We start from the raw sequence: 26,987 nt of genomic DNA, 5'->3' as shown, positions 1-26,987 counted from the left end.
AGCTGCTCATGCTTGTCAGATGATCCCCTCTACTGGTGGTCTGTCAGGTGTCCTGAGCCCGGTCCCCTGTGTGCCCTCACATATTCACTGGTCCCAACACCTCTTAACAGTCTGGTCGAAACAGCCCAGGTGTCAATAATTCATTGATGCAACCATCCAGCTTCTCACATCCCAATATTTGCGCCCCTCTCAGCTTCTGTTCACTGGGTGAAATCTTTTCTCTGCATCATAGAGGCGTCTAGTGGTCAACAAGCTCTACACAAGTGGAAGAAGAGGTCACTGCACACCAGGAGCCTCAGAGCCTTTCTATAGGCCGAGGGGGGAACCATTTTTAGGGGCTCAGGTGGCAAGACCGCTAATCTAATCACACCATAATTCTAATCATTGGCATATCTGCCTGAGATGTAACTGCATGCCGGGTTTTGCAGCAAAATGACAACTTCTACTAGGGGCTTTATTTTTCTTCGTTCCCAGACTTCATGGGTCATCTACTTCAGTTCATAAGCTTAGCTAATAGGGATAAAAGTAGGTGACAGATTCCCTTTAACAGGGGGGGGGGGGGGGCAGGGGATTCCCTTTCTTTTCACTTGCAAGAAATCCACAGCAAATCAGCTACATGTGATGGCAACTTAAAGGAATTTTCCAGGGAAATACTATTAATGACCTATTAATAGTAATTAACGCAGGATAAGTCATCAATACTTTACTGACTGGGATCCACCGCTCAGGACCATGGCTGATTGAGATCCGCTGTCATTGCCACAAAACACAAAGGGAAAGGAGCAGAAGATGCTTCGCTGACCGCTGTGTATTGGCCAGGCTTGTACCGCACGTGCAACGGTCAGTGATTTTAATGACACTCCAGCAGGCAGTTACATGCGCCGACCACCATACAGGGGTCAGTGCAACAGACTCCACTCTGTACCCCAGTGTGTAGCAGCGATGAAAGTGGGCGTCTGGTCAGTTGGGCACCTAGAATCCCAAGTGGCGAACCCCAAGCCAATCAACTGTTGATGACCTACCCTGAGGATAGGTTGTCGACAATATCTCCTTGGAAAGCCCCAACCTTTGTGTATGGCCACAGTATAGCTTTATACAAATGCCTTAGTTTGTAATTGCATGGCTAATTTTCCACACTGCTTGTGATATTTACACTATATGATCCAGAGAGCTCCCAAAATTATTACTTCTGTACTGGAAATAGTAAGGAGTTAAGTGAAGTGTTCACAATTTAACGAATAAGGCCGGGGTCACATGACCATATGGTAAATCACTGCGTAAAAATCATAGCCTTTTACCGGCATGTGAAGTTGCGTATCACCGCATTTCTGATCGCGTATGCCTACGCATATCAGCGTTTTTGTACGCACCCATAACGAACAATAGAGCTCTATCACTCGTAATACGCAATAAAAAAAGAATGTGCTGCGTTCTTTTTTACGCACGTATTAGACGCAACGAATTTAGTGTGCATAGATCAATGAAAGTCAATGTACGTTCATTGACTCCACTGACCACGTATTATGTACGCGTAATACACAATAAAATTCGTGTGAGCATGGCCTTAGGTTATCAGTCAGAGTGTTAAGGCAGCAGAATGCAGTCCTAAGCTCTCACTCATGACCTGAAGGTTGCGGGGGTCAATCACCGCGTGGTCCCGGCAGCCGGCTCAAGGTTGACTCAGCCGAGGTCCGTAAAATGAGTTTGCTGGGGAGTAATAAACATTAAAAAATGACATAAAAGCGCTGCGGAATAAGTTGGCGCCACACAAATAATAAGTCCCTTCTCCTCTGATGAAGTAAATCACTATTGACAACAAACCACATTGTTAATTTGCTGTGTAGCTACCTGGCACAATTTCTTTCACATACCTACAGGGCAAGTCTGCCATTGGCACAAAAGCAAAAGAAACGAACTCACATCTGGGGGGATCCTGGCGCTGTCTTTCACGCTGTTCCCTTCCACAGTAAGGTGATAAACTTGTCCATCTGTGTCTGCAAACACAAAGTGTTCCCGGGCCGAGATGTTCTGGCTGAGCTCCGACTTGCTCTCCGCCTCCTGTAACAGACTAATACGGCAGGTAAATGCTGGCACCAGCCACTTTGTAATTCTCTTTACCGCTCTTCCTTCTAATTGCCTCATTAGTGCGGCATTAATGCACAGCCAGTGGCCATAAAGGGAGAAATTTAAAAAGCAGCAAACCAGCAGCTTCCGTGATCAGCTCTTCAGATTAATGCCCTTTTTCTCTATAGAAGTATGTGCCATCTTTCTGCCAAGTCACCCACATGGAAAGAGATGGGATGAGGCGTAAGAAAGCAATATAACGCAATGTGGGAGTCATCGCATCTATAGACCCATAAGAACAATTTCATTTATCCAAAACCAGCAGATATATAAGAGGTATTATTGAGCACTTCAGTGCCGACAATCAGCAGCTCCGATGGCTATAAACCCGACCCACCTCTATTACCCATACCCTTTAAGAGGCGCCATGTATTACTACACTTCACGGATAGCTGGCTGCAAGCTTCCCAGACCGTAACAGCTGATCAGCAGTGGTTTTTAGAAGCTACCGTTGACACTAGCCTCCTGCCCTGGTTCATTACAATAATTTGTGTATTAAGATGCCGCTAATTACCCTATTCGGCATGTGGATTGGATCCAGGATTGACATGTCAATTTTCAACTGCACTATGGTGCAGATTCCCATCGAACACAATGGGATGCTAAAAAATTGCAAATTCCGAAGCCGAAACTGCACAATAAAAAACCCATTGTGAACAGAAGCTAGCAGGAGCCATACACATTAGATCTAGATTGGCCAACCCCACCAATTTCAGTGGGACCGGCCAATTATTTAGTATGTATGGCGGCCTCTTCCCCCAATGACAGATGCTGGGGGAAGATGAGGACCGGGCAAGTTCAATGGAGGAGTTTAAGAGGGGACTAGACATCTTTTTGGAGTGCTACAACATAGCAGGATATAGACATTAAATAACTAGAGGGGTTGTTGATCCAGGTATTGGGGTCAAGTAGGAACTTTCAAAATGTTGATCCAGGGAGTTTTCTGACTGCCATTATGGAGTCGGGAAGGATTTTTTCCCCCCAAATGGGCTAAATTGGCTTCTGCCTGTTTGGTGTTTTTTTTTGTCTTCCTCTGGATCAACAAGGAGGTGGAAATAGGCTGAACTGGATGGACATTTGTCTTTTTTCAGCCTAAAATACTATGTAAGTTGGATTTCAACCGCCAGATCCTTTAGTTCTTCGATGATAATCCACTGACAGAGGTGTCTAGCAGTGGATTTCTACATCTCTACAAGTGTACACAGGTATGAAGGGGGGGGGGGGGGATAGCCGCTCACACAAAAGGACATTAAGATATCCAAGTGTACGGGCAGCTTAAAAGGATTGTACTAGAATCACAACAATCTTGAGAACACGGGTCCCAAGTCTCCCTCTGCCTGTCACTTTGGAGTGTCACTTTTTCCCCTGCAGTGAATTCCGAATGAATGGAGTGCTAGCCAAGCATGTGCAGTTAGTGTTACATTCATTTCAATGGGGGTAACAGAAATATTCTAGTGCTTGGCATTCTGCATATCTACACAGCGATAGTGAATACAGTGTCAGCAAGCTTGAGTGCCCAGCGCTCCAATTCAGTCTTCTCACCACCACCGGGGGTTGCAGTGAGCTCACAGTGTGGAGGACACAGGACCTCTGTTCTCGGGATCGATGGGGTCTCAGCAGCGAGACCCCCACCAATCAGCAAGTTATCCACTATCCTGTAGATAGGGGATAACTTGTCATACTGGTACAACAGCTTTAAAAGGTTTGAGATGGGGAGAGAACACCCTTCAAAATCAAGACTCTTGCATCGTACATTAGGTTGATACGTGTGCAAAATGGGCCGTTACCAAAATTAATGATTGGAGGAAAATGGTTCACACTCTTATACATAAGAGCAAAACCAATTCAAGGCAGATCCTATGCCTAAACATGGCTTCCCCATGATCCTAATATTTAGGACTATGACGCTTTATTGAAGCGCCATGCTGCCATTTATACATAAGCCCAAGCATGCATGAGCTAGGAGAGCTCTATTCTGCCGATCTGTGTAGGCCAGATTATATTTTTACGTAATCTAATATTTATCAGTTTGTTTCCTAGTTGGAAAAAGTTTTCTATGTTCTAAAACACGTCATTATTAGCAGTGTTCGAGTCCTACATTTTCCTTTTTTCCACTGCAGTTTTCTTCTTCCTGTCTCAAATGTGACATCTAAAATATGGTGAGGAGGCTTTGAACTATTAGTACAGTGCTAGAGAGCTGGCAGATGTTTTACCTGATGACTGAGGATTCAACACAGCTCAGATCCGTGTCTGAAGAGACTGTCTGACGTGCCATCGCCTCTCGAGCTGCCATCTGTTTTTTACGAAGGCTCTTCAGATTGTGAGAAGGGGACCACTCCTGAGAGGCAAAGGAGGAGGGAGCTGCGGTGTTACAATGCCCACCAAAATAGGTATTAAATATTCACAGATCACAGAGCAAAAACACTTTACCGGAAACGATCAGTAGGTATAGAGAATGCAGAATCGAAAATATAAAAACGGTACTGCGAAGGACACGGCAACAAAAATAGCAGGTCAGAGTCTTGTACCAAAGTTGGGCACCTGAAAGCAAAGTAACAAGTGGGCAGTGCAGATTTGGATCTACAGGTATAGTTTGGGAATTGAAAAAAATTCTCTCATGCAAAAATGTAATGGGTAGTCCGGGACTTTTACTAATGATGACCAAGCCTCACGATAGGTCATCAATAACTGATCGGCAGAGGTCCGTCAGTCGGTATCCCCGCCGATCAGCTGCTCCCAGAGCCGGTCAATGTAGACAACTCGGGATGCTGTAATATGGACAATGCTGTTAGCTTTCAGTGATGTCCAAGGCCGAAAACAGAAGCAAAAATGCAGATGTGAACGAACTCTAATGCCAGCATTCATGTTCTCTGGTTTCCACCAACACCCCAAAATATTAACCCCTTGATTGGCACGGCCGGAAATTTTCTGGGACAAGCTCCACGGCTCATGGCAATATACCCCGGAAGACTTCTGGGCTATGTTTCACTATGGAACCTGCAGAGCACACTGCCATAAGCTGTGGCATTGTGCTCTGCCTGCACAGACCCACACAGAGAAGTGCAGGACTTTGAAAAAAGAAGTAGGAAGATATTACCAATCTGTCGGCAACTTTCCGCTTCTATTTTCAAACTTCTGCACTGATTTGCTTACAGGTTGCCACTGAGACCATCGGCTTGTTAGAAGCCAGCCGATTGTCTCTGTGGCAGGGAGAGCTGGTGCTTGGCTGTCAGAGGATAGCCAGGCACCATCTCTTACAGCAGAGAATGGAGAAAACCTCCGATCTCTACCGTGTTAACCCTTTACAATTCCACGGTCTACGCCACCACAGCATGTAAAGGGCTGTCACCCTCAGACCCCCACAATGTGATCAGGGGGTCCTGATGGGTCTGTGGAAGTCCCCTAAAGGGACAAAAACTTTAAAAAGAAGTTTAAAAAAAAATAGTTAAAAATTAGTAACAAAATAAAACTTAAAACACTTTTCTCCCTAAATAACAAAATGACACATGTGGTATCCTTGCGTCGTAATGACTCAGAGAAGGAAGTCAGTACATTATTTAACCCCTTAATGATGTGGCCCCTTCCCTTCCTTTTAAAAAAATCATAACTCCTTTATTTATCCATTGACGTCGCTGTATGAGGGCTTGTTTTTTGCGGTACGAGTTGTATTTTTCAATGGTGCTATTCAAAGTACCATATAGTGTTCTGAAAAACTTTTACAAAATTCTAAGTGGAGTAAAATGAAAAAAAAATGACATTCCGCTATCTTTCAGTGCGTCTTGCTTTTACGGCGCACAAACTGCAACAAAAACGACATGATAGCTTTATTCTATGGGTCAGTACGATTGCTACGATACCAAACTTGTATATTTTTTTTTCCCTGTAGCACTTGTATTTTTTGTCAAAGACATTTAACTTTTTTTCAATTATTTTCTGCTGCATCTCCTGCGCACAATAACATTTTTATTTTTCCATCGACATAGTTGAGCAAGGGCTCATTTTTTGCGGGATGTCCTGTATTTTCCGTTAGTACCAATTCGGAATACATACGACTTTTTGATCGCTTTTTACTGCATTTTTTCTGGGAGACAGGATGACTGAAAAAGTGCATTTCTGAAATTATTTATTTTTCGGACTACGTTTACCATGTGGGGTAAATAATGCTTTCCTTTGATAGATCAGACTTTTATGGATGCGGCTATACCAAATATGTATTTTTCTTTTATGACCGATTTGTTTTTATTTATTATAGATATGGCAAAAGGGGGGTGATTTAAACTTTTATTACTTTTTTATTTTTTTTATTTTTATTTTTTTAAACTGTGAAAAAGTCACGAAAAAGAAAAAAACTAATACAATTTGGTATTCGCATAATCGTACCAGCCTGTAGAATGACTTTAATATATCATTAATACTGCTCAGAAAATGCAGTGAAAAATAAAAATAAAAAACATGCCAGAATTACAGATTTTGCTAATCTTGCCCCTAGAAAAAAATGGAATAAAAAGCGATCAGAATTTTACATGTTCCTAAAAATTAAATAAATGAAGACTAGAGTTCATCCTGCAAAAAACAAGGCCTTCTAGAGCTCTGGCAATGGAAAAAAAATTAATACGGCTCTTGGAATGTGGCGACACAAAAGCAAACCTTGAAGAAAAAAAAAAATGTTTTAAATGTACAAAAATAGCAAAATATAACAAAACTGTATAAACTTGGTATTACCGGAATCGTGCTGACTCAGAGAATAATGTTATCACGTTATTTATTCTGCACGCCAAACGCCGTAAAAATGAAATCCAAATAACAAAATGGCAGAATTTCTTTTTTTCCCCCAATCTAACTACAATTTTTTTTACAAAAGTTATGCAATACATTATATATACCCAAAAATGATGCCATCAAAAAGTACAACTTGTCTCGCAAAAAATAAGCCCTCATATGGCCCTGTCAATGGAAAAATGAAAAAAGTTATGGCTCCTGGAACGCGACTGGAAAATTAATTGAAATTAAATGACTGGTCCATTTAAAAAAAACTTGCCCTGGTGGGTCTGACAGGGGGGTAAGAAACACACCACTCAAGGGGTTAAAGGGGGTTTCCGGGACTTAAAAAAACAAACAAAAAAAAAAACTGACTAATGGCAGGGAATGGGATAAAATAAATTATTCAGCACTCCCTCGTTAAAGCTCCAGTCCTGGAAGCTCCTGCAATGCTCACAATTTAGGGTTATGACTTTTTAACTTTTTTCAAAATATTAATTTTCTTGATGTTGCATTTCATGACCTTTGGCTATATGTGATTTTCTTTATGTCATGTAAAAACCTCCCGCAGCCAATATCATTTCATTTTGGCCATATACGGCAAATACCAACAAATAATAGGAGTTTATAAGTTGTAAAACATAATAAATAAAAGAAGCCAATCCACTAGGAAAGGATTAATGCAAGCTTGAATACAAGAATTTCTGTCAGCAAGGTTACTAGGTCATGTGCAAAGTTTACATAATGAGTCACAGAGGATGGAGAAGTGCTGGATAGTGATGCTCCAAGTTCAGCGTATTATTTAAAATTGGTTTAAATATTGTTAGCATCATCAATTCACAATTCTCATGTCTAATGGGATGCATTTTATTTTCAGATTTCATGCTTCAGGCTAAAACAACATCTCGTTAGGTGCAGAGGCTTTTCTTTTACAATTTAACAAAATCAAAATTGTTTTTGAGAGTTACATGCTAAAAGTCATTGTTTGCCAACACAGGCTTTCAAATTTGAAAAAAGTCATAATCCTAGGTCACATGCTGCGCTGCAGCCAATCACTGGCCTGACATGTGAGTTCAGCATAGTTATTTTATCCTATTCCATGCCCCGGGTATCCAATTTGATGTGAGAATTCAGTCACACTGCCCTTTTTTAGTGACACGCAGTTCAAAATCTGTGGGTGCGGGGGGGGCCAAAACGTTTGAACTTCAGCACTGATTTCCATTGAAATCAATGGGCCATGCATTTCAGCATGGAACAAAGTCCAGAAGTATACCAAATATAGTTTATAGGTGTCCACCTGATGGCATTACCTGGTTATAGCATGCATTAATAGGAACCTGTCACTCCCCTACAGCACCATCAACTAAGTTATGGTGCCATTAGGGGAGGTGACAGGGAGTTGGGCGTTTTTTGCTTTTTTTTAATACTCCTCCAATGCCCGATTCCCGCAGTGTTCCCCTCTGAAGATCATGCGGCACACGGAAATCTGATTCACTTCAGATTGCCATTGCATGCACTACCCAATACAAGTCTACGGGAAGCACGCACACGTGAAAGGAAGGGGGGCCCAAGTGGTTGAACCCCTTTTAATGTGCCTGCCTTTACATAATTAGACTTCTATATATTCAAGGACCTTCAGAAACCGGAGGTCACATGATTTGCTGTGATTCCGTGGCTGTGGGGTGAAAACAACCTGTGACCCGCCTGCAGAAAAGTCTTGGAACTAACTAGGACTGCCTCTGTGTTGGGGCTGTGAATGTGGACTAACGCTCACCCCGGGAGATGGCAAAGGGCCCTGATGACCTGGGGGCCGAAGCAGACAAGCAGCCTCCAAAGAGAGGGTGACTTGGTCCCAAAGCAGACGACAGCACCATTGACCAGAAAGCACGGAGCAATGCTGCATGATACATGAAACTAGATTGATGCAACAGTGTGCACACTATAGGGACTATGACATGCTGATGTGACTAAGGGAGTATCTCTCTGGAATGGACTGCGACATGGGGAATTGTTATGATACTGTGTGACATTTAGGAGGAAAAGAGGAAATGTAATGCAAAGCACTGTGTTTTACAGAGAATATGTGCTAAACTGTCTGTTAAGGGGCGAACAATGCACTTTAGGGTAGCAGCTCTATGCTCCAGTAAGAGATGATGTGAGGCCAAAATAGGCCAAAAGAGATGTCTGCACCCATGGTGCGTTGAGTCTGCAGTAACGTGGGACTCCGAAAAACTTAGATGTACTCCCAATGAAATTGATCAGAAGAGGCATGCATATATTCACACACATCCTTTTGACAAGGCACAGACAGGGATGTGATTAATTTGCCCTTAAAAGAATACTGCAACAGAAATACAAACATAGATGTGAAGGTTTCAGGGACCATAAAACCTTCACATCTATGTTTGTGTTTCTGTTGCAGTATTCTTTTAAGGGCAAATTAATCACATCCATGTCTGTGCCTTGTCACAAGTATGTGTGTACCATTTCATTATTGCCTTGATGAAGGACCCTGTGAGGTCTAAAAAAGCTTGCTGTAACATCATGTATTTTTGTTAGCCATTAAAAAGGTATCATACCTACAAGATTACCTGGTTTCTATAACTGGTACTTGATGAAGGCCAGACCCCTGACTGGCCGAAACGCGTCTACCATCATTGTAAGTTAATAAACCAGTGAAACGGATCGCTCCTTGCCGCAGGATTCTGTTATATGCTTTCTGGGATCGGAGGCGTCTATTCACGGACGCCTCCGTGAAGTAAGTCGACTTTCATATTTAACCTCACAGTTAATTGGTACCCAATTCTTGAGCGCTGAGACTCTTTTCTTTTTCTTTTACTGCATACTTTCCCCCATCAATAATTGTTTGGGGGTCATCTCAAGCCGCTCTGCAGCCTTCAGCTACCTGCATGAACTGGGACCTCAGGATTTGTTCGTCTAGCCACAATTCATCAATCACGGCCATCTGACTAGTGAGCGCTCCCTTTCTTTAACATTGGTTTCTATAACTGAGAACAACAACACTCTGCTCTACTGGCTAACACGGTACCAAACCTTTTTTTTTCGTTTTACCAAATGGATCCTTAAAACAGAACCCCCGCCCCCCGTTTTTCTTCTCCCATGACGGAACAGCTGGAGAGAAAGCGAAAAAAAAAAACCGCTAACGTGAAATAACCCTAACAATGTATCTGATGTATGTTTATGGCTCTCCTGCCGATGACCTAGTATATTCAGCAAGCATATTTTGTTAACTGGCTGCAGCGTCCCGGTGATAATTCCAAGTGGAACAGGTTGTGTAGTACATAATGGTTTCGATGAGACCTCTCGGCTAAACACCATCCAACTGTTCTAATGCCTTAATTAGAACGCGTCGCCCGTTGGTATTGGAAAAGCAACGCTGTCAGCATTCGTTAACAGGACCTACCAAGGCGGTTACAGTAGGGAAGACCTTGGACATTTCCCGCAGCAGCGTACAAGTCCTGATATCCCATAATTCCATTGGCTTGTCTTTAAACACCACGACCAGATACTGCCTAGAATACACAAGGACAGATGTCAGTTCTGTATAATTACCTCGTCAGGATGGAGGAGCCGAAATTTCAGCACTGCAGCTAAAGTGAATATTTATCCCAAACAGAAGCAGCAGACATCTGCCACACAGTATCTGAGACGACTCGGGAGGAGCGAAAAATGACTACAAATGTATACGCTTCAACATAACATTCTGCTCAAGTGCAGCAATACAGGCGCACTTACTTCAGGTGGGACACTTTAATCATCTCCATGGGTTGCTCATCATTGCCCCTCTCTCCTCTGAAAGCCATACTCTTGCCTAAAGTAAAAAGAAAACAAAAAGTTTAAGAAAAAGTTTAAACAACATACACAGCGGAAAACATACATTTGTTAGGATCTCCGACATCCCATCATCTTTTAATCTCCAGTAAGGCTGGAATCACACATGCAATTTAAGCCAAAGTCTGGAGTTGATTCAAAGGGAATGGGAAATATGAAGGAAGGACGTATACTTCTATCTGCTGGCCCCACTTCTAGCTTCAACTCAAAAAGTGCATCAAAAACTGAACCTCAAACAGAATCAAAGGCTTTACATGCTTTTTCAACCTAAGGCGAATTCAGACATAACCTAACAGTCCGCTAGATAAAATATGAAAAGATTGCTGCCATCAGAATACAGAGGAAGTATCATGATATAATATATACACACACTGTATGTATATGTGTATATATATATATATATATATATATATATATATATATATATATATATATATACACACATACATACACACACACACACACACACACACACACATATTTATTTTTTACTTATTAAAACCAGATAGTGAAGCTTTTTCCAATTTTTTTAAATCCGTTTTAATTTTCTGATTATAGGTTTATTCTATTGCATGCACACAACTATCGGGACAGCCATTTTGCCTGAGCAGCTGTTAACAGCACTTCGAGATTTGTTTTCTAGTAACCTCATGGGTCATAGAAGTAAATGAGTCCTCTCAGTCCATTAAGTCAATGGGAGAGTGTAGTGGACATGCTCTGTGCAAGGAAGGGGAGGAGGTGAGCTCTGACCATCGCCTATTGTGGATCCTGTGTTATCTATATATAGGTGTCACCTTTCATTGTAATTCTGCCTTGATGATAGTGAAACAACTACTAAAACAGGGTCTGTCTACAGAACAGGAAGTGTCAGACTAACTGCAGTTTATTTTAAATATAGATCGTGACATCGGGAAAAAAACAAAAAAAAAATTCTTTAAAAATATGTCTAATACAATGGGTATTTTTCTGATAACACATTCTCTTTAAATGGTTTTCCCAGAAAACTGTTGATCACCTATCCTCGGGATAGATCGCCAATAGAAGATCATGGAAGTCCATGTGCTTGGAACCCTCGTAGATCAGCTGCTAGAATGGCTGGAAATATGAAAGCGCGTGCAGGGAGCAGTGGCCCAATTTGATATTCACATCAATGGCAGAAAGTTGCAATGCCAAACGGGGCTACTGTTCTATGGATGGGACTATTCAAGCATATCATCAGCAGATTGGTGGGGCTCCCAAGTTTTGGACCCAAACCAATAGTCTTGCTCCTGGTAAACCCCTTTAACAAAACAGAAAGCTACTGCACATTGATGAGGAGCAAACACTCAGAAACAGCTGTCTGTGTATGGATTCTGGCTTGGCTTTCAATTCCCAGTCATGGCTTGTATAAAGAGTCTGACATTGACTTGCAGAAATGCTACCTTCCAATAGATGGCGCTGCAGAGGTATTGTTCCATCTCCCTTATTTGCATATTACCCAGAGGAGCATGAATGGCCTTAGAAGGTGAGGGAGTGGGGAGACTTATAGGTGCTCTCCCTAAGGAGAAAAGATAACATTCCGGATCCTCTACAAAATGTCACTTTTTTGGAGCAGAATGGAACAAGCCCTAAAATGTACCCCTTTTTTTTTAATACAACATATGAAAGGGATATTGAAAACCCCAATCCCTTTTATTGCACTGCAGTTTACAGTGGATGTTTGGTGCAGCTCCAGTGAAGTTAATTGGCATGTTATTTGCTCATCAAGTTTTTTTTCCCTTTACTAGGAAATGGATTCTTCTGCAGTCAATGCACAGGTGTCATCTCCATGTGACTAATGCACGCCAAAAAAACTTACTAGATGTGCCAGGGCACATACCCACAGAGTTCGCTGCACAGCCATTAACGATGAATAGTCAGTAAGCACTTAAATCATTAGCAAGCCACGGACAAGCAGGAGCGGCCACATCTCAGCCACGCTCCATGGGAGCATGCCTTATAGTAATAATGATGGGAATCAATACTTTTACACCAGAAAATATGATGAAAAACATTTTATAAGTATTGACCATGTGAATATTTAAGCTCCTTCCCTATAAACACCTTATTACTGGCCAATAAGCACTTAGCGCAGGTATATAGTAACAGTTATTTCATTTTAGCACCTCGGGGAGTCCAGGCTCAGCCTGACATTCTCTAAATTCAGTTCCGGCAGCCTCGCATATCACCTCGGTGTTAAATAATTCACATTGTGAAAGCTGAGTCTGCTGCCAAGCACAGCGTGAAACCTGAGCACTTAAAATCCCGGAGACGGGGAAGAGGTTTAGTTAGAGGAACAGTCACCAGGCTTTAGAGCTCTCCTAATAAGGGTGACATTTCACTTTTGCAGAAAGATCAGAGAACACCCTATAGGTGTGTGTTATTACAAGTTACACATTTGGTTTATGAGATCCCGCCGTGTTCCTGTACTTATTATTATACAGTCTGGATTATAAAGGAACGACAGCCCTGCCTTCAGCAACATGACTGGAACACGATTTTATTAAAACCGCTGACAGGTGACAGAACATGAATAGTTAAATGGAATCTGCCGCTATGATGGAACCCGTTAGATGCCCTAATGGAAACAAGCGTTCCCATAAAGCATGCCCCGATTAGTGGAGGAGACGCAGAGCCGTGTTCACAGGTATTAGTATGTAAGAAGTGTTGAATGTGAACCCGCTGGGCTAAACAAATGGCCTTGAAATGAATCAAAAATCAGCACAGAATTTTGAACCTATTTAGATTTAAACTATAGACACATTGTAAAAAAACAAACAATCCCCCCCTAGAAGTTGTCAGAATCAAATTAAACTTTCTCTGTGTGATTGGAACACTGATATAAGTGATTATAATCAGAGCAAAAGGAGAATTTATTGCAGATACCTGGACACTTGAATGGAGGCTCTAATACTCTGTTGTACCGCCTCTAGCTTGGGTACAAGATGTGATACAGGTGAACATGGAGGCTCTAGTACCGTTGTACCACCTCTAGCTTGGATACAAGATGTGATATGGGCGGGCATGGAGGCTCTAGTCCACTGTTGTACCACCTCTAGCTTGGATACAAGATGTGAAATTGGTAGGCAGGGAGGCACTAGTATCCTGTTGTACCGCCTCTACCTTGGATACAAGATGTGATGCGGCCAGGCATGGAGGCTCTAGTACCCTGTTGGGCCACCTTTAGCTTAGATACAAGAGGTGATCCGGCCAGCCATGGAGGCTCTAGTACCCTGTTGTACTGCCTCTAGCTTGGGTACAAGATGTGATACAGGTGAACATGGAGGCTCTAGTACCGTTGTACCACCTCTAGCTTGGATACAAGATGTGATATGGGGGGCATGGAGGCTCTAGTAACCTGTTGTACTGCCTCTAGCTTGGATATAAGATGTAGAAAATGTGCTTTAGAATGCGCCTCGCTAGCAATTTCAAGTGCTTTTATAGCTTAAAAAAGTAAAAAAAACGAAAGAGTGGACTTACCCGGTGCCAGAAGGGTTAATCCGATGGTAAGGAAATAACCCCTCTGCACCTGTTGTCCACGTTTGCCTTCAGCAGGTTTCTTACTTCTCCGTCTGTCCTTTTGGAGCGGCGTCCGGGGAAATCCTTTCACCGTGTTTGCAATCACGGTCTGGTTGGATGATAAAGTTTAAAATAAAAAACAAAAATATCCCGCGCCTTGAAAGAAACCAATCTTTTTTTTTATTTTGTTTAAAACAACGCGTTTCGACACATAATTGTGTCTTTATCAAGTTTATACCTTGGGATAAACTTGATAAAGACACAATTATGTGTCGAAACGCGTTGTTTTAAACAAAATAAAAAAAAGATTGGTTTCTTTCAAGGCGCGGGATATTTTTGTTTTTTATTTTAAACTTTATTGGATATAAGATGTGATACAGGTGAACATGGAGGCTCTAGCACCCTGTTGTACCGCCTCTAGCTTGGATAAAAGATGTGATACGGGCTGGCATGGAGGCTCTAGTCTACTGTTGTACCACCTCTAGCTTGGATACAAGATGTGAAACAGGTAGGCAGGGAGGCACTAGTATCCTATTGTACCGCCTCTAGCTTGGATACAAGATGTGATGCGGCCAGGCATGGAGGCTCTAGTACCCTGTTGATCCACCTTTAGCTTAGATACAAGAGGTGATATGGGCGGGCATGGAGGCATACAGGTTCCGTATCGTATCCTGCAGCATATCAGTTCACATTTGCTGTAACTGAGCATCTAGATCGTGCAAATGTGTAGGTTGTTGAAAAATTGGCATTCCTGATGGTCACATACATGTACTGTTGGTGATAAATCTGGCGGTCCAGGCAGAACACGGGAGTGTGACAATGTTGTGTCCTAGCATTATGCTGCTAGGAGCCTCTTGGAAGCCACCTTGAGAGGAACACATGTGGCTGCAGGATGTCCTGAACATATCATTGAGCTGCCATTGTTCCACGTACCACTACTACCAGTGACAGACTAATGTTTGCGATAGCCCTAGACCATTAGTTGGAGCTGCACGTGCTTGTCTGATAATCAGATCCTCTCTACTGGTGGTCTGTCAAGGGCGAAGGCATGCCCATACATTCATGGAACCACTGCAGTAAATCACTGGCCTCAGCGGTCTTGATCCATACACGACAGGGATCAGTGTCAGGATGCAGCAGCCACATGTGTATACAGCCCATTACTGAGGCATCCAAGTAAATAAAGACCGGCAGGTGATGCTGCAGTGGTGGTAACTTAAATTGGTTTTCTGCAAATCCAATACAGATGACCTATCCATGGGATAAGTCATCAATATCTGATGGCCGGAGTTCCATCCTTTGGGACCCACACAGGTCAGGTGTTTAAAGAGTGCATGGCACTCAGGCGAGCACTGTGGCCTTCTCACTCCACACCAGGCACAGCGCTGTACATTTCATAGCGTTGGTGCCTGGTATAGCAACTCAATCTCATTCACTCGAATAGAACAGAGTTGCTTTCAGGCCATCTCCTGAATAAACGTTACGCCACTGGCCTGCAAAGAGGCAGTGCCACTCATCTAAGAGCTACAGTCTCTTCAAACAGCTGATCAGGAGGGTCCCGAGCAGCGGGTCCCCACTGACTGGATACTGATGAGGCTCTTCTGAGGATACGTCATCCCAAAAAGCTCAAAATGCTGTCTGTTTGGCAGTAGCTTGATTCTGCATTGCGGCTTCTTCTCATGAAAGTGAATGGACCCAACCGAACTGCCATTGATGACCTGTTCTAAGGATAGGTCATCAGTAGTAGTCACACTCTTAATAACATTCAGAAATATGCTTTATAGCAGAACTCATTGGCCATAGGCACAAAGGATAGGAGCTGGCACACTGATTTCTATGGAAGACTGTTCTAGGCATGCTCCGTGACACGTGCAGAGGTCACTGTGCAAGTGAGCCGTGATCATCTATTGTGGATGGTGCATCCTGTATTATCTGAATATATAGACGCCACCTTTCATTATAATCCTACTTGTGAGGACAATTAAATAACTGCTGGAAAGTTTCTTTTCTTCAGAACAGGAAGCGTCATCCTACGGTTAGGCATGATAGACCGTGTGAAATCTGCAGGATATTGAGATGGTTTATAAAAACAGATCAGGATATCGGAAAAAGAAAAAAAGTCAGCAAGAATAATGTTTAACAAACTTGATTTTACCAATAGATACTTTTCTGATGACACATTGCCATTAAAAAATGATACTAAATGGTGTCCAAGTAGAAAAACATGTCAATCACGGAATGGAAAAAGCCGTGAAAGACAGAAATGCGTGGAGAACATTGATCCGCGGAGTGACCGAGGGTCAGATGCGATTGAACGGATAATCATCATCAACCAGCAGAAAAACAGCGCTCTGACTGCTTCAAAGATTTACATGACTTAACGCGTTTGGATAACAACGCCTTTACGCAAGATGACTGCCGGGTGGCTAATTGCCCAGTAGCCGTTTTAGCGACGGTCAGTCTTGGACTTTCACAAAGGAGTCATAGTCGTTGAGTGAATGGAGGCCAATCAGTGGGCGATGCATCACTTGTAACATGTCAACCACTGACTCGGGCGGCAGTACTTACCGCCTGGCATGGTCTGAGCAGGGGCGGAAGCTGGCACTTTAACAGCTTCTGCTCTGTGATCGGACTGCTGCCGGAGAGAAAGAAGAGCAGCAGCCTCCCGGTGACCGGCCCCGTACGGCACAGGTGAGTATGTTTTTTTTTCGTTTTTTTTCTAACAGAACCCCTTTAAGGTATCTTTAAGCAGTGCAACTATCACCCAAATTATAGCTGAAAGCAGTAAATTCGGGCGATAATTGTCCTGTGTAAATATGGCCACTCTCGGGGCATTAAGGGAGAAACCGCTCACCTGTTGGCGCTGCCAGCAGAACAAGGGATGATCAATGTTTGAGCGACTTCTGTTTACTGTGACTGGAGGTGGGCGGCCAGAATGATCCCTGGCCACTATGCCTCCGTTCACCTGAACGACTATCGCTTCTATATAAATCCCAGGAGCAATAATCGAGCAGTAGCCAATGGGATGGTGGTCGAGCGCTTATGCACCCAACCGTCATCCCGTGTAATGCCCCTTTCACACGAATGGATTCTCGTTTTAACAAGTGCACGAGCGAGTGACGTCACTTCCAAATCGTTCGCAGTTCTTCGCGTTCACGCAGAATGTTGAGACGGACAGATCGTCGTTGAGAATCGCTCACTTCTTGTTCAATGCTTTACATCCATACGTTAAACTCTGAGCGGGGAGTGCTTGAAAAGTAACGAGAAGTGAACGAATCGCTGATAACTTTTATGCTGGCTATATTAGGATGAGACCAATAGTTTTTCTTAATGGCTTTAAAGGGGTTGTCCCGCGCCGAAACGGGTTTTTTTTTTTTTAACCCCCCCCCCCCCCCGTTCGGCGCGAGACAACCCCGATGCAGGGGTTAAAAAAAACACCCGCACAGCGCTTACCTGAATCCCGGCGGTCCGGCGTCTTCATACTCACCTGCTGAAGATGGCCGCCGGGATCCTCTGTCTTCATGGACCGCAGGGCTTCTGTGCGGTCCATTGCCGATTCCAGCCTCCTGATTGGCTGGAATCGGCACGTGACGGGGCGGAGCTACACGGAGCCCCATTCAGAAAAGAAGAAGACCCGGACTGCGCAAGCGCGGCTAATTTGGCCATCGGAGGGCGAAAATTAGTCGGCACCATGGAGACGAGGACGCCAGCAACGGAGCAGGTAAGTATAAAACTTTTTATAACTTCTGTATGGCTCATAATTAATGCACAATGTATATTACAAAGTGCATTATTATGGCCATGCAGAAGTGTATAGACCCACTTGCTGCCTCGGGACAACCCCTTTAATTAAGGTAACTTTCTGCGGCATGTTAACATCGGCACCACTTGTACTAAGAAATTAATAAGCACTCAATTTTGGATATAAAAGCGCATGATAAAAGATCCGCTTCAGGCCACTCAGACACAATAGATAAAAGCTTGGTGAACGTCATCATCCAACGACAATCCAGCGTGTATGGGGACATCACAACTGTCTCCCTGTGGCAGAGAAACTAGTATTGAAATTCAGCATGCTCAGCTCTTTGTTCTGCCAGGTGGTGACAGGTGTCAGAGGCGTCTGGTACGGGTCGTCTCCTCTTTTTATTGGATTATGTGACAGATCAGACGTTTATTAAAAGTTTAGTTATGCTTTAAGCCCACAAGATAGCTTTCATTGAAGGGGTATTGCAGGACTTTACAAACCTGTAAGCTTTAACCACAGTCTGCTTCAACAATACTTTTTGTTTACCATTAAAGGAAATCGGTCATCCAGTTTTTACAATGTAATCCACCAGCTGCTAATGAAATTTCCTTATTGCCATTAAGTCCTGCAGCCCGTGCCCCGATGCCTTTACAATCTGCTTTTGAAGTTTTCCCATGCTGTATTCTAATGAGCTGAAGAGAGTGAGATTTTTCCCTCCGCTTCACGCCAGGCATGCCCTGCACTTGGTTGGCATGCATACTGATCTCTCTTCTTCACAGTAATCCCACATAGGTGCCGTAGCGAACCCTGCCCACGTCTACGCACCTCAGCTCTCCTTTACCAACTATGACCCAAGCGGTGTACTGCGCATGCACCTTTGAGAATCGCTGCTCCCACAGCATCCAAGGTCAGATGACTGTGGGATTAGGGATCCTTAAGGCGCATGCACAGTACGCTGCTGAAGTCTCGCAAGCAAGGGGAGGTGCGGGCAGGGTTTGCTACAGCTCCTGCCTGGGATAACAGTGAAGGAGTGAAATCACTTTGCATGCTGATCAAGAACAGGGGCGTACCAGGAGCGGCACTGAGGGAAAAACTTGTCTCTCTAACTTAATACAGCATGGGAAAACTTCAAAAGTAGTTGGTAAGGGTATTAGGCATATACTGCAAAACTAATTTGCAACTAGGAAGTCTCATTAGCAGCTCTTATAGAGGCTTTTCTAAAAATTGCATTGCAAAAACTTGACAGGTTCCCTTTAAATGAGTGCTTGTGCCTCAATCATGGTGTGTCACATGACCCTGCTGTCCTGATTTTGAGTCTTCCTCTGATGTAAGGATAAGGGTCAGAGCTCCTATCTTCTAGTTCTGAACATTTGATCATATGAATATTTAGGAGTTGGACGGGCAGTTGTGAGCGGGCAGAGTTGTAACCTCAGAACGGGCACTGTGCATGCTCACCAACACAGCCCAGCGCCGCAGCCTTCTCCCTTTACCTGTTACTTTGATGACTGTCATGCGTTGGGAAGTAGAATGTTATCTATCATAGATAACATGTATAGCAGTGGGTCAATGAGCAATAAAGGTTACATTTCTGGAAGGTGTGTGTACTGTATACATCTTACTCCACAGCATTGGTATACACTGGAAAATAGATCTGGAAGGTAAAGGTGTGTATTGCTCTGTATGGGTGATGTGGGGCTGACACTGTCTATACCATACCAAGTGGCTGGATAGAGTAGTGGCTAAAAATGCTAACTTTGACATGGCAGACTGGGGTTCAAATGCTGCCTGAAACCTGCTATATATTTGGTCCAAACACGGTATTTTCTTCTATAAGGTGGTATGATGATCCACTGGACACTAGGTCTGTTCTCTTATATGAGAGCAGACTGCAGTTGCAGCTATAGCTGGTGACAGCGATACAGGCTCTCTCCTCTTATTCAGCTTGAGAGCCGCTGAATGATCATCATTGTTTAGTGGGTGGGATTTAGTATTCATGTGAAAGGAGGATATGGAGTAGACAGGCAGATATGCAGCCCAGGGGATTCTGGGAGATGTAATAGAGAAGCACAGGAGGACTGTGAACAGGAAGTGCTGGTATAAATGCCAACAAAGCACAGCGAGTGCAGCAGAATGATGAGGAGAGCAGAAAAGTAGAGGGAAGGTAATGGATGGATTTACTATAGCACTGGGAGATGATCTAGGACTTTATTGGAATTTGACTTTGGTCTCAGAATATCCTTTTAAGGGGGTCTCTCCAGGTAAGGTTACCCTTAAGGTACACCTCGGAGGAGGGGAATATTTTTTTTTTTTATATAACACACACACACACACACACGGATCAGACCTATCTCTGGATGTAGTACAATAGGCTACACCAGAAGGACTGGATGATACCTTTTATTCATTGATTTTCAGATTGATGGTTTCTTTGAATAAGCTGAAGGTGCACCATACATACATGAGTGAAAGCCCTAACTGACTGACTCACTGATTGACTCACTACTATTTCTCTAACTTCCCGATGTCATACAAACATAATATTTGGCAGGAGCATTCTTTAAGTCCTAAATAAGAAAGATAAAGGGGTCACAACTTCATTATTCAATGCTAAGTGCAAAAGTATTGGCACCACTATGTAATGTATTTAATCTAATTCTCTAACTTCCCGGTGTCGTACAAACATGAAATTTGGCATGACCATTTTTTAGGTCTAAAATAGGAAAAGTAAAGGGGTCACAAGTCGATTATTCAATGCTAATTGTAAAAGTAAGTGCACCCCTATGTAATGTAACTTCCCAATGTCGTACAAATGTGAAATTTGGCGCAAGCATTTTTTTAGGTCCTAAGTGAGGAGAGCGGGAGGGGTGGCACATTCTGTAGAGGGTAATCAGTACATGCAGCCGGAGGAGAATCTAACGCTCCTCTATGTGTATATGTATTTTATTCCTCGGTTCCTCTAAAGTAACCATGACTTCCTAAAATTTTCTCTGTGAACAACACATAAACACCTGTATCAAATTAACTCCAGCAAAGTCGGGTATTTCAGCTATTATATATCTCATTGACCTACTAAATTGTGCAACAGGATAAACATGTAGTTTAAAAATAGGAAACCAATTATTCAGATTTTGACAGACAACAAATTGTTCAGTGTGCTGGAAATTTTCCTTATGAAACAGCACTTTGGCCAAAAAGTTGCAAAAACAGCTGACTACACAAAGCAATTAGAAGATATCTGAACTCATTTGTTTAAGACTTCTTGTACGTGTGAGCCTCGGGGTGCACTATTATATTATACCAGCACATTTATGTTTAGAAAAAGCATTTTTACTATATTATTATAGCTGTTTTCCCACAGGCTATGACCTTTATTGGAATGACTAGAAATCCTCCTTTCCATTGCCAGCTCTCTCGGCTTCTCCAACACTAGCCACCGGCTCTGGTATTGCAACATATCCTTATTCAAGCTTCTATCCCACATTGGGTCATGAGTCAAGACTAGTGCAGTATAGAAGAAAAGCCGAAGGGGCTGCTGTGCTTTTAACTCTCCTGCAGCACATTCATTTTAAGGACTTGTGCGGAATCACAAATGGATGACATGACTTAGCAATAGGTCACTGAAGGGATTTACTAGGACTTAGATCCTCATGGATAGGCTATCAAAATCAAACTCCTAGCACTCCCACCAATCAGCTAACTAAAGAGCTGCGGCACCATGCCCCCTTCAGTACTTACCCAACACAGCACTGTATATTTTCTAACAGCCAAACCTTGTATTGCACCTCCTTGTGGCTCATTCATGTAAATGGAACTGAGCTGCAATGCCAGACACAGCTGCTACTAAATGTATAGAGCTGTACTTGAAAGGGAAGCAACTCTTAACAGAGTTCTGTGACCCATCAGTCAGCTGATTGGGGGTCCGACTCTTGGCTTTCCTGCCACCAATTTGATAATGATGCTCTATCTTATGGACACAGGCAGTCAACATCAAACTCCCAATAAACTATTTTAAAGGGGTTATCCGACTTTAAAAAATTGATGACCTAAGGTCTCATCTCTCAAATATACTCGAGCCTTGTTCATACCAAGTTCCGCACACAATTATGATATGTAACTAGATGGGAGCGGGACTTGGGGGACATTCTGAGTGGGGAGGAGTGGTCTCAGATTTGGAGATCCACCAACCGTGGCGTCCGTAACATATTAATGTTGGAAACCTCATATAAAATCCTCCTTCGCTGGTATTTGTTCCCAACCAGAATTGCACATGCGGTCCCTGGCTATTCTAAAGAATGTTTCCGAGGTTGTTCTTTCCCTGGAGACATGCTCCACATATGGTGGTCAGACCTAGAGTCAAAAGACTTTGGATTAGGACAGACTCCCTAATTCACTCAGTAACGTATCACAACCTGCGCAAAAATCCATGGGAGGCCCTGCTGAACAAAAAGATCGAGAATATAATCCCAAATTCCAGGAAGTTGATTTCTTTCCTCTTCTGAGCTGCAAAACAAACTATTGCCTATTCTTGGCGTAAAGCTTCTCTGGACTTTTCTTAAGTTATACGCTGAATGAATTGGTATCTGATAAATGAAGGGCTAATCTCGATAACAGAAGAAAAAAGTGATAAATTTCTTAGTATATGGACTCCATGGATAAATTACGCCTTTCCTATAGCGGGGTTCAGCCCACTAACCTAAATCTAATTTCCTGGCATCTTTGCCACTCGGAGTGGCAGCCCTGGGAAAGAGGGAATACCCGCCTCCACCCTTATACTCTTCTCTGTTCCCACGCTGAAATGTGAATTGGCCCTGGCCAGACCTTTGTTCATTATTGTATAATGTTCTTCCCGAAAATAGCAAAGAAAGATGTGAAATTCGATAACATTCGATTGCTATCATATAGTTATATATTTTTTTATTCAGATGGTATAAGCTCATAGCTACATTACTGTGTTAGGACTGGAAATCTTCTCATACTGCTATGCCTTAGTACGCATAATTGAAAATTCAATAAAAACTATTGTTTAAAAAAAAATTGATGACCTATCCTCAGGCTAGACCATCAATATGTGATCATGGAGACTCAACTGCCTGGGAACTCCAATGATTAGCTGATGAAAGAGGCCAAGGCGCTCATTCGGGCACTGCAGCCTCTCCCATGTTTGTATAATCCGGCCCGTACTCAGAACGCCGTACTATTTGCAGCGCTGTCCTGAATACTGCAGCAATGCCCCATGGAAGTGAATGAGAGAACTCTACAATACTCAGAATGACAGGTACAAACACTACAGCGTTCTGAGTACGAACACGATTGTCATAACATGTAAACATTGAAGAGGGGGCTGCACTCGCAGGGGTGCCGCAGCTCCTCCAAACAACTGATCGGCAGGGGTCCCAAAATACCTTTAATCCATTTAAATGCAGGTTACAACTTGGCCATAGCGCATTGAATACATGAGTGATAATAGAATGCTAAGTAATACAGACCACTACATCTAAAAGCTACATTTACACACAATGATGATTTCTCAAAAGCCATCTTTTGAGCGATAATTGTTGCATGTAAATGTGTGCACTTTTCGTCCATCGCCGAGTTAAGCTGCGCATAAAATTCACCGTCCCAGATAAGAGGGACCGCATGCGGAGTTCTCCGCAGGCAGCGCTAAGATTCTTTCAGCTGCTGTCCAGCTGGAGAACAATAGTGATGTATTTAGAGAACAGACCACCCGCTGTTCTCTAAATACATAAAAATGTGGCTACTTAGCTTCTAATTGGCCGATTTGCCCATTAGTAGCTAGTGCAAAATGATCACTCAAAACTGTAAAGGCCCATTTACACGAAGCGATGATCGCTCAAAGGACAGTTTGAGTGACAACTTTGAGCAACTGTTTTGCAAAAACTATTAAATAGCTACTTAAGAGCAATTAAGTGTGTAAATGAAGACTTAGCTGAAAGCAGTTAATAGCCCGAGGGCTCTTATCTGCATACAGCTCCTTTGTTCTCCAGTGGGGAACAATGCTATCGGCACTACCCGTGGAGAACTGCTGATAAGGCTGAAGGATGATTTTTTTTGGTTGGACTGAATGTAACAATTAACTAGCAGTGCACGATAAGTGCACGATGGGCACGCGTTTAGATGCAACGATTATCGCTCAAATGATCGTTTAGCGATTTTTAAGCGATCATCGCTGTGTGTAAATGGGCCTTTAGTTTCTGACGAATTTTGAGCCATCATCTGTGTGTATAAATGGGGCTTTAGGCACCAACTTACCAGTAAGCAAATCTACCAGCTGCAGCTCATTTCTCACCAGTCCTGAATTGTTTGGAGTTGAAGAGGCAAAAGACAGGAAGCTTGTGAGACTTGTCCACTCGATGCCCCTGAAAACAGAAGAACTAGTCAGTTGCGCTCAAAAGGCACTTACACGCACATATTTCGTCTGCTCTTGTGTATCTGTGTTCGCAAATGCACTGCATGTTTTCGCATACAAAAACACATACAAAAAAAAATTAAAAAAAAAAAAAATCACATTGATTTTGTACATACATGCACAGATTTTCTGCGTATGTCATGTGCATTTTTGAACTCCCATTGATTTCACATGAGCAGATTTGCGCAGAATGCTACACGTGCATGATGCACAGTGAATATAATCCATTGATTTCAATGTGTGATGGCGTGAAAAACCACACAGCATGACCTATCTTTCTGCGTACTTGAGCACCACAGGAGCCAGTGAAATCAATGGGCGTGCATAAATGCGCATGACGGACGCAGAAATCCTGTGTATTCGTGGCGCATGTACGCCCCAAATCAAGCGAAATATGCAGGTGTAACCACATTTTGGCTACGTCAACACGGCGCAATCGCTTAGGCCCATGTGAACAAGCCCTTAAAGGCAATAGGCCCCCAGAAAGTAAAATACAAAATGTGATGTAAACAGTGGGTCAAAGGGTATCTGAACTCTCTAAAACATTTAACATACATAGAGACATGTCAAAAGTTTTGATCAGTGAGGGTCTGGGTGCCAAGACCCCCTTCATCGATTGCTAGAATGAAACAGAAGAGCTCAGCTGAATGCGGTTTCTGCTCACTAGCTGATAACAGGTTCAATAAAAAGTCTATGAGCCCATCTTCAGCTAGTGAGCAGAGACCGCATGCTGCTAATTCATTCTAGTGATGGGCATCTTAGTACTCGGAACCCATTGGTACCATTTTGGGGTACAGATTACTTTTTATTGTGGGTTTAGACAGTTGAGGTATACAAAAAAAAACAAAAACCACAACTCGTTTTTTTTCCCATACACTGTTCACTGTGCGGTATAATTGATGTTTTCCTTATTCTGTGGGTCAGTATGATTTCGGCAATATCAAATTTATATAGTTTGGGGATTTTTGATTTTACTACACATATTAAAAACTTTTTTTATCTTAGAAAAAGTGTTTTGCATCACTATATTCAGAGAGACGTAATTTTTTTTAAAACTTTTCCGTCTATAGAGTTGCGCGAGGACTTTTTTTTGCCCACAAGGGGACGTGAATATATGACAATGTGATCACTTAAGCCTGGTTTAGACACAACGATTATCGCTCAAAAGATATCTTTTGAGCGATAATTGTTGTGTGCATTTACAGGGCAAGGTGATCATTGAGTGATCACCTTGCGCTCCGAGCGGGAATGCAGAAGACAAGCGGGGCCGCTTGTTTTCTGTATTCATCTGTTCTCTGCTCGGAGCGCTCAGCTGGTATTCAGTTGAGCGCTCCGAGCGGGGTATACAGAAGACAAGTGGGGCCACGGTGTTCTCCATACCCCGGCTGTTCACAGAGCGCTGAGCTAGTATACAGCTGTGCGCTCCATGCAGAGTATGAAAAACACAGCTGGTCTGCTGTGTTTTTTATACCCTGGCTGTGTTCAAGGAGTGGGACACAGCTGAAACAATAGTATCAGCTGTATCCCACTGTGAACTCCTGATATGGCTGATGGTTGTTCTTGAGAACAATTAGCAATTCGTTAATGAAAACTGCATGATGTCAGTGTAGTTAGACACAACAATTATCACTCAAAAGACGGCTTTTGAGCGAATTTTGAGCGATAATCGTGGTGTCTAAAAGGGCCTTTAGATAATAAACTGTATATGGCAAATCAGGAGGCTGATCGAGTCAGTGCTTCTCTCTCTCCCCCAGAACTAATGGCGTCCCAACATTATTTCATTGCAGTCATCCATGTGCAATCCAAAAGGTACTGATAGCCAGCTGCGGGCCCCTGATATACAAGCACGGCTCTGACTGGCTGACTCTCAGCCAATAAGTGCTATACTTACTTGTTGCATGACTCCTTCACTGCTTTTTCCTCACCCCGCCTCCACTGCGGGTTTTGGACTCCACGTCCCCCACTGCTATTTCCCAGACCAAATATCAGCTCCGCCCACATGGGTGGGGCTAATATTGATTTCACGATTCAGAGCAAACTCTGAATTGTTGCCATTAAAATGGCAAAATCAAATTAATTTCATCACCCAGCCCTACCCCCAATACTACACTCCATGCTCAAACCTATAGGAAAGCAGCTCAGTTCCCTGGTTTACTGACTGGACAGGGTTATTTAGACAACCGACTGGCAGTATTATAAGGTTATAGTTTAAAACCCTTTCTGTCTCTGAAATTTGCAATCTTGTGCTCAAAGTCAAGAGGCTCATGTACCATAGCCATGAAGGCTTAAAAGGCCATTCATGCTTCTCTGGGTTCCAAAAGGTGGCGCTGCGGAGGTATTGTTCCATCTCCCTTACTTCCATACCCATGTTTAATTCTATTTTGCATAGGCTCCATGATGGTCTGTTAAAAGGCCAGTCCTACATTAAAAAAAAATTTCCGCTGCACTCAGGATGTCTCCTATGTATACTGCAGTCACTTCCATGCAGTGCAGCCTCCTATCTGATACCATCTTTATTAGAATTCCCCCTGCTTTCTCTTCCTA

At 43.0% G+C, this 26,987-nt stretch overlaps 1 protein-coding gene across 3 annotated transcripts in view; it reads right to left on the bottom strand.

Moving 5' to 3' along the window:
• The window catches only part of WDR11 (WD repeat domain 11), a 120,548-nt gene that overhangs the window by 45,263 nt on the left and 48,298 nt on the right, over positions 1-26,987 (bottom strand). For all 3 annotated transcript variants that reach the window (XM_066600851.1, XM_066600852.1, XM_066600853.1), the window contains exons 12-16: positions 24,287-24,393; positions 10,639-10,714; positions 10,307-10,415; positions 4,338-4,462; positions 1,921-2,068 (exon numbers count right to left, since the gene is read on the bottom strand). In XM_066600851.1, the coding sequence (XP_066456948.1) occupies positions 1,921-2,068; positions 4,338-4,462; positions 10,307-10,415; positions 10,639-10,714; positions 24,287-24,393 (565 nt within the window). The remainder of the gene's footprint in view (positions 1-1,920; positions 2,069-4,337; positions 4,463-10,306; positions 10,416-10,638; positions 10,715-24,286; positions 24,394-26,987) is intronic.

Source organism: Eleutherodactylus coqui, chromosome 4 (assembly GCF_035609145.1).
Source record: "Eleutherodactylus coqui strain aEleCoq1 chromosome 4, aEleCoq1.hap1, whole genome shotgun sequence".
Lineage (NCBI taxonomy): Eukaryota > Metazoa > Chordata > Amphibia > Anura > Eleutherodactylidae > Eleutherodactylus > Eleutherodactylus coqui.
The sequence above is the reverse complement of the archived record's forward strand: the minus strand, read 5'-3'. Positions and strand labels throughout refer to the sequence as shown.